Genomic DNA, 19301 nt, shown 5'->3' with positions numbered 1-19301 from the left:
GCCGCCCCAGCGAGCGAGATGTTTTCCAGAGCATCCTGCAAGAGGCATCCAGATCCAGGCCAAAATCGTGCCTGCTCCAGCGTCCCTGCCGGGCTCTGCCCTCCACACGCTCCGGGGGCTGGGCAGGGCGGGAGCGTGGCAAGCGTCTAAGGGGGACGACGAGCTGAGCGGGGATGAGCTGGAGGCAGGAGGAGGAAGCGGAGGCGGCCCTGCGGCACCATGGCGCGGCAGAGGGCTCTCGCCGTGCCGCGCGCAGCCGTGCCGAACGGGGCTGGCGTTCCCCTGGCTGCGCCCAAGGTGACCGGCAGGACGGGATCTCTCATACTGACCGTGGAAGACGGACACCAAAAACCTGTAGGGGTTGAGGGAAGAAGCCGCGGGAACAACCTCCAGACCAGGGCGAAAGCCCTGCCAACGTGGGACTCGTGGAGCGGGTTTACTTGGCCCATTAAAGAAGCAGAAGTGACCTGATGCCAACACCGAGACCTGATTTCCAGGAGCAGGAAAGCAGAGCCGGGCACAACAGCTAAGGCCAGATAGGTTCGGCTCAGGAATCACAGACGCCGGGGCCTCTGCGCCCTTTGATGCTTTACAGGGGCCCAGTCTTGGGACAGGACAAACAGAGGAAACTCCCTGGTGCAGAACATGGGCCCGGGGCAAACGACCCCGGCCTGGCCAGGACCGTGGACACGCAGCGGCAGCCGCAGGCCCCCGTGGGAGCCCTCCCGAGCGGTCCCCTGCCATCCCCATCAGGGCTGCACCAAGGGCTAAAAAATCCCACTTTTTGGCTTTGCCTCCCCTGCCCGGCAGCCCTTTCATTCCCCGTCAACAAAAGGCCCTTCAGACAGAAACAGGGTTGAGCGATCGACCCCGCAAAAGCTGCGGCCTGGGCTGGCGGCGCTGGGCTAACTCGGGGGGAGCGCGCGGGCGTCCGGCTTCCCCGGCCAACAGCACTAGATGGTGCTGCAATACAGCAATATCCCCCCAGCCTGCGCGAAGCCTGCGCGGCGCTGGACGCAGACGGGGAGGATGCTGTCTCCGGGCACCACATCGGCTGGGGACTCCAGGAGAGCCACCAAGCTACCGGAGGGACAGCTCACGCCGGCCGGCCGCACGCCAGGTAGGCCCGCGGCCCGCCCAGGACGAGATGGGCCACCAGCAGGGCGACAAGGGTGACCTGCGGGACAGGGACCCACGGGCGGCTGCCAGCTTTGGGGCACAGCCCCGCAGCCACCCAGCACTCGCCTCGCCGGGGGCTCAGCCGGGGACTGAGGCACGGCCTTGCTTGCACTATCCTTCCTGGGGGCAGCACTCTTTGCTGGGGGGCTCCCGGGGGAGCATCACACCACCCCCCCACACCCCCCCCCGGAGGAACAAGCAGGGTTGAGGGAGGCGATTTGCTCCCGGGATTGGGAGCAAAGGGACCAGCCCAGTGCATGCTCTTCCCCTCCATGTGCTGCCACATCCCTTCTCTGCTTGTGGGTCTGGGATTGGCAGTGCCTGGGGCGCCAGCCAAGGCAGGCACAGCTCATGCTGTGGGTTATCCTCCTCCAGTATCGCCCCTGGGACAGGCACCAGCCAAGCCTCCGTGCCCATGCTTTCGGGGACAAGCCAGATTGCCCCTCACATCTCCCTGACCCAAGACACAGAACGGTTTCCAGCTCCCTAAAAGATCAGGGCTGGGAGCTCACTCTGCCTTCAGTATAGGAGCCCCAGGCTGCAAAGGAGCCCACAGAGCCCAGGGAGCCCCAGCACCCAAAGCAAGCGGGAGAACCCACGTCCCCCCCCATATCCCAGCCCAAAGAGTGGCTGGCACACAAGGGGGAAAGAGGCTGTCATCTGCTAGGCTGGAAAGGTTGAATGCAAAGAACCCATCCACGTGGATCTGCAGCCTGAGCGCACTGTTCCTGTGGATTCTCTAGGGGCTGATACGGTTGAGCTTTCATGTCCCCCAGCTGCTGCACTAAAAGGGTCTCTCACCTCTCTGGCCTCCTGTTTTCACAAGATTTACAAGATCTTCCTATCTCTGCTTCTGCCTAGCATGGCTGGGGTGGGCTCAGTGCTCAAGCAGTGACAGGAACAGACTCACTCGTACAAGCTTCATTTTCTTAGGAAAGCGCTGCAAGAGCCTCTCCAGATCCCTGTCTGCACTGAAGCACTGGGACTCGCTGCTTCTTTACAAGTCTCTTCCTGTGTCATACGTGGTGTGGCCCTGCAGAGCAGCCTCCGAGCCTCTCTGCCATCCACCCACAGCATTCTCCCCACCAGGGCTCCTCGCTAGCGCTGAGGGGCTCTCCAGCCAGAGCAGACCGGCCATGAACATGAACCGGCCCACAGAAACCACAACCCTCTTTAAGGCGTTGCAAAGTCAAGGATCACCTGCACCCCTCCCTTGTCCTCCTCCTTCCTGCTCTCAGCATAGGAGCAGCTCAGCTGAGCAAGACAGGGACCGCAGCAGCCATCAGCACAGGGGAGGACAGAGGATATCCAATGTCCATACAGGAGAAAATACAGGCACGTGCTCCAAAGCAGGCACTCAAGAGGGGCTGAAGGAGAGAGATGGAGGCCCCAGAGTGAGCTGCCAGTGAGGGTTGGCATCTCTCTGGGTTTCAGACCACAAGAACCTCATCTTGGCCGGCAATGGGCCAAGCCAAGGACCACAACTAGAGCTGCCCCTGCTCATGCAGTGCTTGCCCAGCCTTCAGGAGAGACAGCTGGGCAGGACAGGCCTGGAGGCACGCAGCAGCCAAGAAGCAGATGGGAACCAGATCTCCCACATCTGTTCTTCTGCTGGGGATGGACTTTCCTGCCTACCCCAGGCAGCTCATCGGGCAAGTGCAAAAACGTGCACCTTAGCTACGTGAGATGGGTCAAGATAAGCCAAACGCTCCAGATTTCCTCAGCCCACTCCCACGTCAAAGGGGTCTGCTCCCCCAGGGGCACCTCACACCCTGGGCTGGGTAGCAACTGCTCTGCTAAAAGAGCACCTCTGTTTATTTTCAACAGCAACATCCCAAAAGCGCTTCTGCTTTTGTGATCTTGAGGAGTCAATGCCTGGAAGGCAGTTCCACTCGTCAGACTCTAAGTAGGCACTGATAATCCCATCAGCCCAGTTGCAAACTGCACCAGTAGCCCCAGCCCATGCCTAGTTTAGAGCTGAAGTCCCAGAGGCAGGTTCTCTGCCAAACCCTCAAGGTGCTCCAAATTGCATGAAGGTTGTCAAGACACAACAAGAACCGTTTAGCAACATTTCAAGGAGATTAAGTGAAAGCTATAGCTGGTGCGGGACAGGACATGTTTTATCAGCTTGAGCCCAACTTACTGGAGGCAGGAAGTCAGGATTTGTGATAAACCAACTGGCCCAGACTCAGTCCAGCTGCCCACAGGCTGCGAGCTCAGTCCCACGTATGCAAGTGCAGGAAGGAGAGGCGAGCCGGGCTCTCCAAGTGGTTATGCTGCTAGTTGCCTGTGATGTTTGATATCAAGGCTTCATCGGTGTGCTGCATCTTTGCTGGACCACGTGGATGTCGCTCTCAATTCACCCCATTGTTCAGCCACACGTAGGACAACTGTGTTGCTCCTGCTGAGGCCCAGCCACAGAGCGCTTGGGATGGGCTGGCCTCGGTCCATGTGGTGTCATGAGCAAGCCAAGAGAAGTGGTCACCCTTATCCATCAGCACAGACTACACTCCCTATGGTGTCATACAAGACACCCCCACAGCTCTCCCGACCCCTAAGTCTGGGAGTTAGCTGGGCAGTCTTCAGTAGTCAACAGCCAGTTAGTGCACCCCAGAACAGCTTCAGCAGCTCACATAGTGATACCTGGGACAAGTTTGATCAGAAGCCCAAGCTGGAATCAAATTGACATGGTACCAGTCAGGACAGAAGGCATGGGGCAGGGTTACTATTAGGAGTATTCCTGCTCTGCAGGTTACAGCTGAATGCGATCTGTGAAGGCCTGGGTGAGGAACTCAGCACCATCACACCCTCCCCTGCAAGCACACCGAGCCCAGGTGCTCCTCATCTCCAGTGCTGCAGCAGCAGTCCCACTGCAGAGCCCAGCCCTGATCTCCAGGACATGGTGAAGGGCTTCACGCAGCCCAGGAGAAGCATCTTGCTGAGGGCACGTTTCTTCTGAGCATCAAAGGCAAATCAGACTCCCCACCTCCTAGCAGGCAATTCCAGGTATGAGGCTGGCTCACCCAGAAAACTGTTTCTGAAACATCCTCAGAGGTGTCTTCAGCTGGCATAGCTCTCGTAAGCCTTCTCCAGGTGAAGGAAGCCTCCTTTAATTCACCGCCCCCAGCCCGAGACAACATCTGTGTTTGAGCACAGATCCTCTTGGCACTTCAGACTTGCACAGAGGCACTTTGCAGCATCAGGGCACCTGGTGATGTGAGGAGCCATCATCAAGGCCTGCTGCACATGCATCCTCTCCAATGCCTTATTCACAAGAGGCAGAGGGGCTGTTCTGGAGGGCAATTATTCTTCCAGTCACTTCAGCTGCAGCCAGCTACCACAGGAAAGACAAACACACAAGCAACAGACCCAGGAATAAGTGTTTACTGAAGACTTCAAGCTCCGGAGGAGACCAGGAGTGCACTTTTCCTCCGCAGACCCTCAGCTTGTGCAGCAGTTGGGCAGCCACAGAGGAGATAGGAAGCTCCATCAGTCCATAGCCCAAAAACAGCAGAGGTGGGAGCACACTCCAACCTCACCGTCCACAGCTCGCTGCGGACGGCAGCAAGTCATTCTCCTAGGTATCAGTCCAGGTGAGCAGAGCAGCCAGGACCCCCAAGGCCACCTGGCTGGGGCAAGACAAGGGAAGGGAGGCACCTCAACAAAGGGGACAGCACAGGGGCCTCAAACATGCTGGCCAGCCCCACAGCAGCCCTTTTATTTACCAAAAAAAAAAAAAACAAAAAAAAAAAACAAAAAAAACCCACCCCACCGAGCAACCACCCCACAAGACAAGCAAGGCCTCACTTCCCCCTTCCCAGCCTGCCCGGCTGTTATACCCCCCGGCTGGGTGTGGCTGTCCCGATTGGCCAGGACTGCTAACAGATGGTGGAACCGGATTGGCTAGGGCCAGCCTCACTCGATCTGTGATTGGTGGGCTGCTGCAACAAAGGGTAATGTGGGGTTGGCCGGCAGCAGAGACAGATGGCAGCACCTGGTTGGTCAGGAGTGGAGCCAGGTGGCAGCTTCGGATTGGCTAGAGCCAGGCATTGCTCCATTGTGATTGGTGGAGAGCAGCATGAGGGAGCAACGGGGGAGGGAGGGATAGGTGGCAGCACAGGATTGGCCAGGAAGTGTGCTGCTGTGTGAGGATTGGCTGCGGCTGAGTTGCAGGGCAGCAGGGTCTGCTGGGGGGGGGGGGGGGGGGGGGTGTCCCAGTGTCCCATGCACTGAGCTGTGCCCAGTCTCAGCCCCCCAGTGCCCGCAGCGGGGTGCCTGGGGCCAGCCTTGCCCTGTGAGCCCCGAGCAGCCCCATCGCCGCAGACCTCACTGCTGCACAGGGCCTGCGTCTCATCGCAGCCAGCGCTGCACGGGACCCCCAGCCGTGGGGCGCGCGGAGACGGGCCGGGGGCTGGCAGCGCCCCGAGCAGCCGGGGTGGCAGCCGGGAAGGCGCTGGCAGGGGCCGACTGCAGGACAGGCACAGCGGGGCAGAGCCTCTCCTGCGGGGGTGAAACGACCTCGTTCCCCAGCTGGGTAACTCATGTAACGAGTTTGCTGGGCACCTTGGGGGAAGGTGCCTTGCAAACCGTGCCGGCTCCTGCTCCCCTGGCTAAGCCAGGCTGTCGCTGGGGGCCTCTGCCTTGTGGCCCTCCATCCTCGGGGCCGGAGTGGGGGGGAACCCTTCTCCCTTCCCTCCCGCGTCTCCCGGGAGCACATCCTCGACGCCGGCTGAGCGAAGCCCCTGTGCCAGCCTCCCCCTCCTGCCCGCTCCGGGGCTCCCTTCTCCGTTTGCCCTTAATTTCTCAGCGGGGGGGGGGGGGGGGGGACAGGGAGAGCCTCCAGCTTTACCCCAGCCCCAGGCAGCCTCACTCCTGTCCCCCTGCAGACCCAGGCGGACCCTGCCCCCCCCCCCGCCGCTCCTACCCACGACCCCCAGGTTCTCCCTGGCTGGGAAAGGCAGCGGGACAGGCTCTGCCTCAGCACTGTGCAGCGGAGCAAGGCCAGCTTTCCCCCGAAAGCTTCTTCCCCTGCGGCAGCACAGCCCCAGGCTGCCACCATGGGAAGCTGTGCCTCGAGCTGTGCCAGTTCTCAGCCCAACAGCAACTCAGCAGCACAAAGGCAAGCCCTGGGAGCCTTGTACTGGCCGTGCCTCCAGGATCTTTGGGACTTGGTGACATATATATATATAGAGCCTGCTCTCAACAGCTCTTCAGCTGCAGAAACTTATTTGAATAATTTACCTTGCAAATTTGCAAGCATCGGCTCTAACGACACAGTGGGGGAGTGCATCGATTTGCACGAGCCCGGCGTGGGGCCATGGGGGCAGCCTTCAGGAGCTAACACCCCAGGGCGCAAGAGGCTGTGCAGCGGCCAGGCTGGCGGCACCCCCGGCCTGGGCGCAGGTGCTCTTCCCGCCCTGCAGAGCGCAGCAAGAGCAAACGCACCGCCGCCGGGAGACAGCCGCCTGGGCACAGGAGAGCAGCCTGCACCGGGGTTGGCGTCCCCTGGGCCAGGCTGCGCTTTCATTCAGCAGCAGCAGCCTGGGCCACAACCCCAACGCCAGGGGATTCGTACCTGCTGCGAGGCGGGAATCCTGCCCACGAGCAGATTGCCTAGCAAGGAAACGCGGGCACGCGCCTGGCAGAGCCGCACGCTGCAGGTGCCTCGGTCCCTCCCTCGGCTGCCCGCGTTTCTCCCACGGCGCCAGCTTTGGAGCGCGCACGCACGCCTTCTGCTGCACGACAAAGCGTGGCTCGGCAAGAAGGTGACACTTGGTGGTGCTCTTTGCCATGCCCATGTTGTCACATCCTTTCAGGAGCATCACAGCATGCACTTATCAAATCGATCATCAGCCTGCAGCCCTGTTAAGCACCCTATCACCCAGCCAGGTGACAAGCATGGCTGGATGAGGCCTGAGAATCAAGGCTGTAAATCTGATAAGCTATCAGCTAGCACCACGATTAAGTTGGGTAATTAAGGACAAGGGGCCAAATCTTGAGCTTATTTGCCACTGGTGTAAATACAGTGTAAGAGACCAGGCTGCTCCTGGGGATCAGGAAGAACTGTGACCCTTGCAGCCAGTGCATTTAATGCACTACGGTTTCTTTTTTTTCTTTTTTTATAACAAAAATCATCCCCAGTATCTCAACACTAACTGCCAGGATTCGAGTACAAGTGCAGGAAATGAGGCCATCTGGCAAGGCTTTGTCACGGCCCAGGTCAGCAGGGGAAAGGGGAATCGCTCAAGCCGTGCTGTGGATGTGGAGAAGGTTTCAGAGGAGCAGACGCAAGACGGGTTCTCGCAAGCGGTCTCTGCACACCTGGCAAAGCAGGCTGAGCTATTCTTAGCTCCAACACCCTAGAGGAGGGAGGAAAAATTAGTTGGAGGAGGAAGGTTAGGAGCAAAGCAACAAGAGGCCTAGGCTAAACTGCAGTATTTAGGTTTTGTTAAAGGAAGAACCTCCCCCCCAAGGTTCTCCCTATAGTCCCACCAAGCAAACCCCTGCTCACTTGGCACCTCAAAATCGCTTTGTGGCTGGTACATCCTAGGAGCATCCCTTGGGGACCAATTCTCACCGCTGCCCCGTATCCCTGCAGAACCCCAGCCAGGGCAATGCTGTAAACAAGGCCTGTGCCTGTGCCACCGCAAGCAGCTGCTCCTCGAGCGAGGGGAGCGGTTATTTCCACAGCCTCAGCACCCCTCATCCCACAGCTGGAAGGTAACTCACCCATAGGCCCACAGGCAGGAGGAACAGATGTTGCAAGGAAGTTTTTTTGGCTGCGTTTCTCATCCTCTCTTCAACAGCCCAAGGAGCTGCTTTGGAGCAAGGGGGAGCGTTTCTCCTATGATCTCCAGCAACTCTTAATTTCACAGGGACACCACACAGAGCACTGCACTCTTGGAGGCAGAAACTACTGAGCACCTCAGGCCCCCAGCCAAACGCTCACTTTCATTTACGCCATACTTTCAGCAGCTTTGCTTACTAACTAACCTGTCCCTACTAACCCCAAAGGCAGCTGGAGGATGCATGAGAAAGCAGCTGGGGCAGCTAGGTGGGGTTCGGACTGCAGACGCTCTCCCTGGAGCACAGCTGCCAGACCATGCTGCTGCCTTCCCTGCCGGGCAAACGGTGGCACCTCTTGCCTCCTTCCTCCAAGCAGCCCAGGGGTGGCACAGCCTGCGCAACAGAAAACAGCTGGGACCGAGGCCCCCAAACTCCCAGTTAACGGCTTCTGGCCCTCTCACTCTCTTCCCTGCCCAAGCCCAAACCAAAGAAAGGAAGAAAGGGGAGAAAGAAGGGGAGAAAGAAATTAAAAACTAAAACAAACGAAAACTAAAACAAAAAGCAGCAGTTGGGAGGCAGCTTTGTTAGGACAACTCAGCAAAATAAAATTCCGGTTTATTGTTGGACAACATTGTTTCACACATACATCAAACAGGCCAAAAAAAGAAAAAATAAAAATAAACAGCAATTTCATAGACAGAAAAAAAAGAAAAAAAAGAAAAAAAACCTTTTTATCTTTGGCCTTGCCACCTCATACAAACCACAATCTATGGTACAGCTAAAGTACATACACAAAAAAAGTTACTGGAATGCTCGGAATAAGATTGTAATTTTTTTTTTTTTTTGCATTTTTGTCTTTTTTTTTTTTTTTTTTTACAAGGTTTTGTTTTATTCTCCTTTGAGATAATGGTTTGGGCCTGGTCACACCACAAGTAAAGTCAGAAATAGGTAACAAGAGAGATATACACTTCAAAGCCCCCCTTTTGGTCAATCCGAGATCACTTAAAAATGGCGGACCTCCTAACAATATGTACAAAAATATAAAATGTAAATAAAAAATACAAACAAATTCTCCTTTAAAGTACTTTTAAGAAAGAAAGCAGGGCCTTGAAGTTTTGGTGCTTGGGTGAGGAGGGGGTCTGTGAGGAATGGGGGTTTCTCTCCCCGTTAACGGGCGAATTGTTTCGTATGTTCGTTAAGTGGCAGCGCCGCGCTGGGGGGCAGGGGTCGGGAGTTCACTCTACTTGGTGAGGATGACCACGGCGGACGGGGGAGAAAGGCAGGGGGGTGTGGTGGGAGGGAAGGGTTGCGACGGGCAGGGGTGTCCCAAGGGTGAAGAGGATGCGCTGGCCTTTTTTATTGGTTTGTTTTCCTCCTTATTTAAAAAAAAAATAATAATAATTTGCTGCCTAGTCATCTTCGTCGGTTTTCTGCTTCTTGGGATCGACGTCGTCGTCCTAAGGGGAGAGCAAAGCCGTTAGGGAGAGGGGCCAGCGACGGGGCCGTTGTGGGGCTGCCCAGGGCGGCCTGGCCAGACCAGATAACGTTGCTAAAAAGGGTCCCGAGGCAGCTCTGCTTGAGGGGCTGCAGACAGTACCAACAGGGCTCAGGGTCCGCCACAGGATCTCCCACCCAGAGAGGCTGGGAGCTGGCTCCGGGGGAAGGCATCAGCACCTGCAGGTGAGGCCCAAAACATCGGCGAGCTGCAGGGAGGTATCCCTGCCCGGGGCCTGCTCCCCTAGCCACATCAGGACAGAAACCTTGCGGTGTCTCCACCTCCTTCTCCCCATCACCAAACAAGCTGGCTCGGGAGGCACCGAGATGCCCATGGGGCCACTTGGCACAAAACCAAGGCAGGCAGAGAGGCAGGCGACCAGGTTTCCCTCAGTGCAAAAGCCTCTCTCTCTCATCCATCTCAGGGGACTGAAGCACCCCACCTGGGCCTGCCACAGGGATCCCCACTCCTGGGCTCCCAGGTTCAGCAGCTCGCCACACCTGGAGCGGACACCTCGCTAACCAGGCCAGGGTATAAATGGAACTGGGCTGCGTCCCTGAGGCCAGGCCCCAGAGAGGGGCAGGGAGCAGAAAGCGCATGGGGAGGGCATTCAAGTCCCAGAGCCCACCTTGGCAACTCCAGCCCACCAGCACCCACCCAAACCCTCCTGGGACACAGGTGGCTCTGAGGGCCTCTGCCTACCTCATCATCCTCAGCTGCCCGTTTGCCCGTGGCTCCTTCAGCTTCGTCGTCTTCATCACCGTCCTCTTCCTCACCTGCATGGGACAGGGAAAGGGAGGAACATGAAACCTCCAGGGCAGTCTCATGCCAGACTGCAAAGACTACAGAGGCAGATAAGGGCAGCAAAATGAAGCAGCCAGAGAAGGGCCCACTTGAACAGTGACTTGACCCACAATGCAGAGACCTCAAGCTTCTCTTTGGGCTCTCAGAGTTTCAGCACCAGGCACCTCTCCTCTGGTTTACAGCCTAGCCCAGCCTCATACTGCAACATCCAGGGTCACAGAATCACAGAATCGTTTAGGTTGGAAGGGACCTCTGGAGATCAGCTAGTCCAACCTCCCTGCTCAAGCAGGGTCACCTAGAGCATATTGCCCAGGATCACATCCAGACGGGTTTTGAATATCTCCGGGGAAGGAGACTCCACCACCTCTCTGGGCAACCTGTTCCAATGCTCTGTCACCCTCACAGTGAAGAAGTTTTTTCTCAGGTCCCTTTCTCTAAGGCTAGCACAGTCCCTTAATCAGGGCAGCAGGTGCCTGAGGAACCAGTGGTTTTTCAAGGCATCCCCCAGTTGACCCAATCCCCAGTCAACTGGGGAAGAGTCAAGGGGACTTCAAAGGAAGGATTTACTCCATCAAGCCTGGCTCATGTCACATTTGTACAACAGGCAACGGACTGCAAAGCCTGCACACCTTCACTGAGCACTGAAACCACATTACAAAAAAGCTAGCAAAGAAAAAGGGGAGGGGGTTAAAAAACTCTTTCTAGTGGCTGCTCCACCTAACTGCTCCAGATTACTTCTGCTTCCCTTCGCAGCTATTAGTCCATCTTTAATGAGTTAAGAGAGCCAGAACACATTAGTTCTGAGTCAGAACACTTTCTAATTATCAGAACAGCAAACAAATGCTACCAACTTATCTTACAGCAAGAGAGAGGAGGATGAGCAGAGAGCTCTGGGCTTTGACCCACTTTGAGCTCAAATAGGCCAGTGGATCAGAACGACCGAGTATTTCACGTTTGGCCAGTTTTGGGGGTTCAGGGCCAGGACTGGAGGCCCCAGAGGAACAACTGCTCAGCTGCAAAGGCAGCCCTTGCATAACAGGAGACCCTACTAAAACTTACAGCGTTAAGGCCAGTAAGCTGGCTTTAAACCACCACCACGAGCTACACGTATAGACTGCCGGAGGGGGATTAAGGTCAGCCCATCCTCCCTTCTCTCCCCAGTGTATGTTCAGCCACAGCATGGCCCACACCTCGGGAACGGCACAATTAGCTCCCAGCGATGGATCAACACCCTGCCAGCCATCACATGCACGGGGCTGGCCAACGGGTCAGGTGATAACACCAAGCTGATTGGGAACATTTTTAGTTCTTTGAGCTGCTTTAAGCAAAGCAAATAACGAGATGGGAGACGGAGAAGGGCGAGAAAAAAAGAGAATACCCTCATCTCCCCTCTGCTGTTAAACTCAGAGCAGGAGTTTGCTCCAAGTGTTGGAAAAAAGCTGATGCAAGCTGCACTCGCTGTCTGTCTTTAAATCTCTCCCCTGTGGTGTCCAGCTCTTCAGGTACAGCTTTCAGGCACAGATCACCCAGGGTCAGTCAGTATGGACTGGCAGGAGCGCATGCAAGATCCTGAGAAGGTGAGGCACTAGGGCCTCCAGGCACCATAAACAATAGGCCAAATCGTGCCTGCGCTTTGCAAGCCAGCAATAGCAGGGGTGGCACTGCGGGACGATAGCTCCCTCAGCTTGTCACAGCAGTATCCAAGCAACGCTTCCCCCGACACACACGCATGCAGCACACATGCTGCCCCCCCGCCAAGGGAAACACAGAGAGGCAAATACTTCTTCCCTTCTTTCACCCTGAAATAGGGTTGAAGGTAGGTGGGTTCAGAACAGCACATGGCAGCAGTGATCTCTGTCCCCAGGGATTAAAATCCCGAGTATGAATGGGGCCACGATTCCCAGTCTTTCTAGTGAACCAGTTCCTACCCGAAGGGCACTGAGGACGGCTGGCTGCTAAGAGAAGAGCGCTACCACGAAGGAGGCAGGCTTCCCTGCTTACACTCCTTTCTTACTGTCGGAATAGGTGCTGGTCTAAAGCTCATTAACTTTCCATCCCTGTCTGCCCTGCCCATCTCCCAAAACTGCTCAACAGGTTAGTAGGTCAGCATTTAACCCAAAATTCACAGGGGATTAACCCAGTAACAGCTAATCAAGGGCCCCAAGTTCATTCAAGCCTAACAAGAACGGTTTTCTCCCAGCCCTAATGGGTGATAAAAATAAACAATGTTACTCATCCAAGCAGATCTTGGGGAAAAAAAAAATAATAGCGAGGATGGTAAGAAGAGAAGCTATTCAGCAAGAAATCCAGCAGTGACTAGTCACCGCTGCCAAAACCCAATTCCAGGCTGGGTTAGATCAGGAAATGGGGGAGAAAGGGAAGACCCGAGAACACTCTGGACAAGGAAGATTTCAAAACAAGCCTGTTTGTCACTGTTTGACAGGCAGGGAATAGCTACAGGTTCCTCTGCCTGCTGCCACACAGCATCAGCCAGGGAAAGAAGAAAGGCTAGGCAAGCAGGTGAGGGGATCAGATCAGCCCCTCCGCAGACCGCTCCTCACCAGCGGAATGAATGAACGAGGGCCATGACCTGTCCTCCTTGCCCCTGGTGGGGCACAGCTGTCCCAGGCCACCTCAGCCCACCAGCCGAGGCTCGCATTCATAGTGGCTGTTGCGATCATCAGAGTCAAGGGCAGGTTTTTACTACTCGCACGGAAAGACTAATGCGCTTATTCAGCGCCGCGGTACAGCGCCGTCTGGCCAGAGGAGGGAGGAAGGAATCTGCCCTTAACCTGCTGGAACAGAGTCAAGGGCTGACTTCACTCCAGAGCGCTGGCAGCCTGGGCAAGCGAGGAAGGACTGTCCAAGGCTGGCAAGAGCCACCCCAGAGCAGCCGCGAGGGGGAGATGCTGCTCTCGACTCTCCTTCGCTTCCTAGAGTCCAGCCAGAGGACTGTTGTCCAGCACAAGACACTGCTGCGCAGGGGGCAGAACGCTGCTCCTCAGCTATGGGACGGGGACAGGGGGAACAAGGAAAGTTACCATCACCCTCTTCCTCCTCGTCCTCTTCCTCACCACCTTCTTCTTCCTCTTCGTCTACTTCGTTGTCAGCCTCCTGCTCTCCATTTTCCTCGTTCTCCTTGGCAAGACAAAACATCACTTAAAAAAAAAAAAATGCACTGGGGAAGGGAGAAGGGGGAAGAGATGTTCAGCAGAAGTGCATGTCCCCACCTTTCCTTCCTAAAGTACCAGCCCCCTGGAGCCCCAGGCGTGCATCTCACTTCCTTTCTGCCTCTGCACTACAGACAGCCCAGGGATGAAAGATGTGGTCTACAGTAATTTGGGGGCTGCAGCTTTGAGGCCAAGACAAAGAACCCTGAAACATTAAATTGCAATAGAATGAATTTCCCCTGCCATGTTCAAAATAGGAAACCAGCAGTATACAATGTGTTTCCCTGCTCAACTGATCGTAACATTGTAAATCGAGGTTTTTTTTTTTCCTTCCCTTCCCCTTCTTCAATTCCAGTGCCTAGCAAAGAGGTAGCAATGGACCCATGACCTCACATGGCTTCCGGGAAAGGGATCAAGAGATCCAAGCCTAGCCCTGCCTTTCTGCACATATGGAAGTCGCCTGCAGGCTTGCTAGCTTCTGTTGAGTCTGAAATGCCAAAGGCTCGATGGCTCTGCACGCCGCAGCAGCGCAATCTGCAAGGGTCCCCTCGCAGGCAGGGCCAGGAAACAAGCTCACAGGAAGAGCAATAAGAAGTGGGGATTGAGGGGGGGGGGGGGGGGGGGAAGGGTGCTGGAGTAAGGGTTGTCTCTCCCTGCAGATCAAGCAATACTCACAGCATTGCCGTTGGCCGGTGCATCTCTGCCATTTTCTGTCTCTTCAACCACTTCCTTCTTCTCTTTTAGATCCTGGAAGGAGCAGAAAAGCAGAGAGTCACTGGGATTTCAGATGTTTGGATCCGTTCATGCCCCTGGGTTACGGAAGCTGCAGATCAGCTGTGAAATATAGTCCAAGAGAGACCAGGAGCTCATTTCTCTCTTCACACCTATTTGCTCTGCGATTTGGTCGCCCCAGTCTGGCTCCTCCTTGGGAATGCAAGCGCGCGGGGGTGAATTTCAGTCCAAGTCAGCTTCACCAGAGAGCAGCTATCTAAAAAGAGACTGCTCTGTTTCACCTCCTGAACTCCCAAACATATAGAGCTGGCTCCCGCATATGCTCAACAGCGGCAAAGCTGGCTGATTTCCCATTTAGCACAGTCCATGCAAGCTCCTGCAGTGCCACAGAGAGCCATCAGCCTGGGCCAACGTATGGGCTCCACCGCCTGAGGGCTGCGGACATCCACGGCTGCTCAGTACCTTCGCAGCAGGAACGAATCCCAGGAACTCATTAGCAGTGACTGCAGTCTCTGCCCTGCCTGGGGAAAATCATACAGCAAATATTACACGCCAGGTCTTTCTTGTAGCAGCAGAGATGAGACTCCAGGATCCATCTCACAGCTTTAAGTGTAACAGGATGGGGTGGGGGAAGAAGTCTATTTTTACACTGCTCCAAGAGCTGCGCCGGCTAGTTTGGTTCACATCTCCACCGTGAGCAGAGCAAGATGAGAGCAGGAGTTTATGTATTTTTGCTATTGATCACTGTCAAAATGTCATGCCAAGTCGCTCAGCAAACAGGCTGAGAGGATCCAACTTATGTTCCCGCATAAAGAACACTTGGATTTAACACTGGCATCTCTGCTTGCATCCTCCTCCCCTTCTGTTCCTCCATCAGCTGGAGCAAGTTCCTTCAGCACAAGAAGTATTACCCCAGCCAAGGAAAGCAAAGAGGCCCTTCCCCAGGGCCAGCAGGAACAGCCACACAGCCGGCTTCAACAGCGACCACGAGGTGTTTAAAAGTTGCTGGCAGGCTCCCGACTTTGCTGCAGCAGCAAGCTGCTTCGCCCCCTCCCTCCTGCCCTTTGTGGCTGCAACAGCCCGCAGCGAGCAGGCACTTTCACTCTCATTAAGCCAGTGTCACTTCCTGGAGTGAGCACCACTGGGTAAAGGCATAGCCCCGACCCCATCAATATGGCCACCTCTCCATTTTCGGGTAGAGATTCAAATACCCTGCAGACCATTTAGACTAACAGTATATGCATTTTAGACCACCAGGTTGTTTAAGCCACTCAGTTAGTTACACAGGCATCAGGGAAACCCAAGACAGGCACGCACACAGACGCTGTTACTTGAGGCATCCATGCTGCTGTGAAAGGAGGCTGTCTCCAAAACAAGCTTTGGGGTTACTACACCTGTTGATCAGGCCTCATCTAGTCAAGTCAGCATCCCATGAGCCTGGGTTAACAGAAAAACACAAGCTCTCTGGCTTCCACTGCTCGCATACAAATCCCAAGCCACCTCCCCCACGCTGCTCAATTCCACCAGTTTTACACTGTCACTGACGCCTGTTCCTTATCCCCCAGAGGCTAATCACAAGCATTTAACCTCTCGCACACCACCGCACAGTTGCGCTCCGCGACCAGTGCCTCACATTAGGCACTCCAACATGAGGGCAACAGTTCTTAAGTTAAATGCAGAACAAACCAAGCAGTCAGAGTTTCCACATCTCACTGTGCCCCACAGTTCTCTTCCGAAAGAGCTGTGCACAAAACACGACCAGTTATCCTGGTCAAGAAACAATTCATTCTTGGGAACGTCAGCTGGATAAGTCCCCAGTCCTGACCTTTCCTGCCCCACTGAAGATAATCTCAGCTTAATTATCATCAAAATACCAGGTCATGAAGTCTGTGCTAGCAGCTGTGCTGCAAAAAGGACCACAACTTCTCCCTTTCCCCAGGACCAGTCCAATACAAACAGACAAACGCACACAGTAGCCTCCAAATGAAGAATCCATGTAGCAGGACTGCTTTAGCTCTAATGCTTTGACAGAGCCTCTAATTATAGGTGTGGCAAGGCTGTTTGTCCATAAAATAGCAATGGTGTTTAGTCATACACCAACTGCCCGGGAAGCTCTACCTTCGGTCCCACTCTGCTCCCGAGGAGCCGGTGCCAACACTGAAGCCCGTGCGACCGCAGCTGCCACATCCCCGATGCTCCCGGACCCTCGGCGGAGACGAGCCGCGACGGAGGGCGGAATCCCAGCAGCACGGCCCAGGCCGAGCCCGACGACCGCGGGACGAGCCTCGTCTCGTCCACCCTGCCACCCGGCGCCGACGGGAGCGCTGCAGAGGGCGAAGGGCACCGCGGGAATCGCCCCGCCAGCCGCGGACGGGGGGCCCCGGCGCGGCGCCCGCCACGGAGCCCGCCCGCCGCCGGCAGGGGGCCCCCGCGCCCGCGCCGCCACGCGCCCGGCCGCGTTTCAAACCGCGCGCCACTCTCCGCGCCCTCTCATTGGCCGCCCGCCAGCGCGCCGGCCCGGCGGGCTGCCGGGAAGCGTAGTCCCGCGGCGGCGGCCGCGCCGGGGCGGACTACGGCTCCCAGAGGGCGGCGCGCGGGCGGCGCGGGCAGGGTCGCACGTGGTGGGCGCCCCGCTGCACGGCGGCGGCGGCCGGGGGCGGCGCTCAGCGCCCAGCCGCCGCCCGGGCAGGGCGGGGCGGGACCCCGCTCCCCGCCTCCCGGGACGGGCAGCGGTGAGCCTCCGTCCCGCCGGTATCGAGGCGCCGGGGCAGGGCAGGACGACCGGGAACCGCCCGCTGCCATCGCCCTCTCCGCAAGAGGCCGGAGGGAGGCGGGCGGGGGGGGGGGGGTCACCTTGCTGCCGGGCACAGCTCCGCCCGCCGCGGAGCACGGGACCCCCGCGGGATAGCAAACCGGGGAAGAGCGCAATCTCCTCCCCCCCCCCCCCCGCCTCCGCGCGCACACACACACACGCTGCAAAGGGCAGCGGAAGGTTAACGGCAAACTTGGGTCGATCCCTGTTTCCCCCGGAGGGAGCGGGGCCATCCTGCCGCTTTCCCGCTCCGGGAGACCGAGAGACACCGGGGAGCAGAGCCCCGGCCCCACGAGCCCCGGAGTGGAGGCACCGGGGGAAAGGGGGGCGCGCGGTTCCGGGAGCGGGAAACAGAAGTGAAATCGAAATCGCCTAGAAACGGCAATTTTTTTTTTTAATCCTCCCCTTCAACATTTTTCCGGCCCCCTCCCCCCCGCGGAAGCGAACACGACCCGGTGCCCGGTGGCACGCGGCGGGAGGCCCCCGGGCACGGCCGCCCCGTCCCCACGCATCCGCAGGGGCCCTCCGCAACTTTCCCGGCGGCGGCGGGCGGCCCCGGTCCCGCGACGCCGCTGCTCCGCCAGCCGCCGCGGCCCGGCGGGGAGCGGAGCGGAGCGCGGCCCGCCCGGAGCCCCGGCTCCCCGGGGGGACGCGGCCGGGCGCGCTCCGCCGCGGCTCGCAGACAAAGGCGGGCGCCGGGCCCCGCACCGCGACTCCCCGAGAGCCCTCCGCCGCTCGCGAGCCGCTGCCCGGCACCCACCCGCGAAGTTACTTCGTTGCGAGCAGCTGAGCCCGGGAACGGAGCCCCGGCCTCGCCGCGCCCGCAGCCCCGGGCAGCTCCGCAGCGGCAACTACCCCCTCCGGGGGGGCAACTCGGCAGCGGCGACCGCCCGCCCCCCCCTTTCCTCCTCCGGGAGGGGGGGCCGCAACTCGGCAGCGGCGACCGCCCCCCCATGCGTGCCCGGGACAGCTCCTCGCCCCCCCGGCAGGGACGCTGCCGAGCGGGACCCAAGTTTGATGGGGCTGTCAAGCTCCCGTCGCACATTGAATGAGCGAGCGCTGCCCGGGCCGCCGCCGCCATCCCCGCGCCGGTGCCGGGGGCTGAGGCACAGCCGTGCGTTTCCCCCCCCCCCCAAGCCCCTCCGCAACGGGACGTCCCCGGAGCGGCCGCCTCCCCCGGGAAGCCGGGGGGAGCGGGCCGCGGCGACCGGCACGGCGAGCTCGCAGCCCCAGCGAGGGCGGCAAGCACGCTTCCCGCACGTTGGAGACAAAGAAACGTCGCAAGCAGATTCCGCGCGGGGAGCGAAGCGGCGACCCCGCACCGGGCTCCCCCCCCCCCCCGCCACGGGGGCTTGCAAACTTCAAGGGGGGGGGCGCGCGGGAATAAAAAACCCACAACAAAAACAAATGCAAAATTCTGCAAAACACGGAGGAAGGAAAAAAAAATAAAAAGAGGCGGGGGGGGGGGGGAAGCGGGTCCCGGCGCCCGCCGCGGCTCACCTTGGTGGAGATCTCGGAGCTGGTGTCCACGGCCGTGTCGGACATGGCGGGGGCGTGCAGGGCGGCGGGGCTGTGGCGGCGCGGGGCGGCGGCGCGGGCAGAACAATGCCAAGATGGCTTTGCGCGAGCCAGTGGGGACTCACGCGGCGCCACGGCCCCTCTTATAGAGCCGGGGGCGGCGCGCGCGCTGCCCCGCGCCGCGCCCATTGGCCGCGCGCGCCGCGGCCGCCCGCGCCCATTGGCCGCGGCGCAAACAATGGGCACGGCCGCTTAAAGCGGCAGGCGCCGCCGCCGCCGCCACTGCGGCGATGAGTTCGTGCCCGGCCTCAGCGCGGCTGTGCGCCGGCGAAGAGGGGTGCGAGGCGCGGCGCGGCGGCGGACGCTCTCCTCCCCTTTTCCCCTCCCTCGCTCTTTCCTCCTCCTCCTCCTCCTCTCCGCCCCGCACGCCCCGGGCCAAACGCAGAGGCCCGCCATGCGTTGGGAAGCGGCGGGAGAGGGCAGGCGGCGCTCGGCGCAGAGGCAGCAGCCGCCGCCCCCCCCCCCCCCGCCATCCGCCCGCCCGCACAGCGCTCGGCGCGGCTGCCAAGACAGCGCCAGCCCGCGCGCCCGCGGAAGCCCAGAATAATAACAACAACAACAACAACAACAACAATAATAATAAAAGCACGACAAAAGGAAGCTAATGCGGGAGAATCCGCTTTGCCCCCCGCGGGGGCTGCTCCCTCCCGCCGCGCGGGGCCGCCGGTGACGCCGGCACGCGCAGACGGTACCGGGGTAGCCCCCGCTTCGGGCCCGGTGCTCCCCTCCCCCCCCCCGGGTTTAA

The 19301-nt window shown here is 58.6% G+C and overlaps 1 protein-coding gene across 3 annotated transcripts; it reads right to left on the bottom strand.

Moving 5' to 3' along the window:
- Positions 1–8545: 8545 nt before the first annotated feature.
- On the bottom strand, positions 8546–18849 carry PTMA (prothymosin alpha). 3 transcript variants are annotated; one of them, XM_068953662.1, is made up of 5 exons: positions 18479–18849; positions 14110–14181; positions 13306–13399; positions 10163–10236; positions 8546–9422 (listed from the first exon to the last, which is right to left on the bottom strand). In XM_068953662.1, exons 1-5 carry the CDS (start codon positions 18683–18685, stop codon positions 9375–9377), a joined length of 495 nt encoding a protein of 164 aa, XP_068809763.1. In that variant the 5' UTR covers positions 18686–18849; the 3' UTR covers positions 8546–9374. The 3 variants fall into 3 exon arrangements, with proteins under 3 accessions (XP_068809763.1, XP_068809766.1, XP_068809765.1); XM_068953665.1 differs by having other exon boundaries at positions 13312–13399; positions 18479–18817; XM_068953664.1 differs by having other exon boundaries at positions 13312–13402; positions 18479–18815.
- Positions 18850–19301: the final 452 nt, after the last annotated feature.

Source organism: Struthio camelus, chromosome 9, assembly GCF_040807025.1.
Source record: "Struthio camelus isolate bStrCam1 chromosome 9, bStrCam1.hap1, whole genome shotgun sequence".
NCBI lineage: Eukaryota > Metazoa > Chordata > Aves > Struthioniformes > Struthionidae > Struthio > Struthio camelus.
Note: the sequence above shows the minus strand (reverse complement) of the source record. Positions and strands in the feature narration are given on the sequence as shown.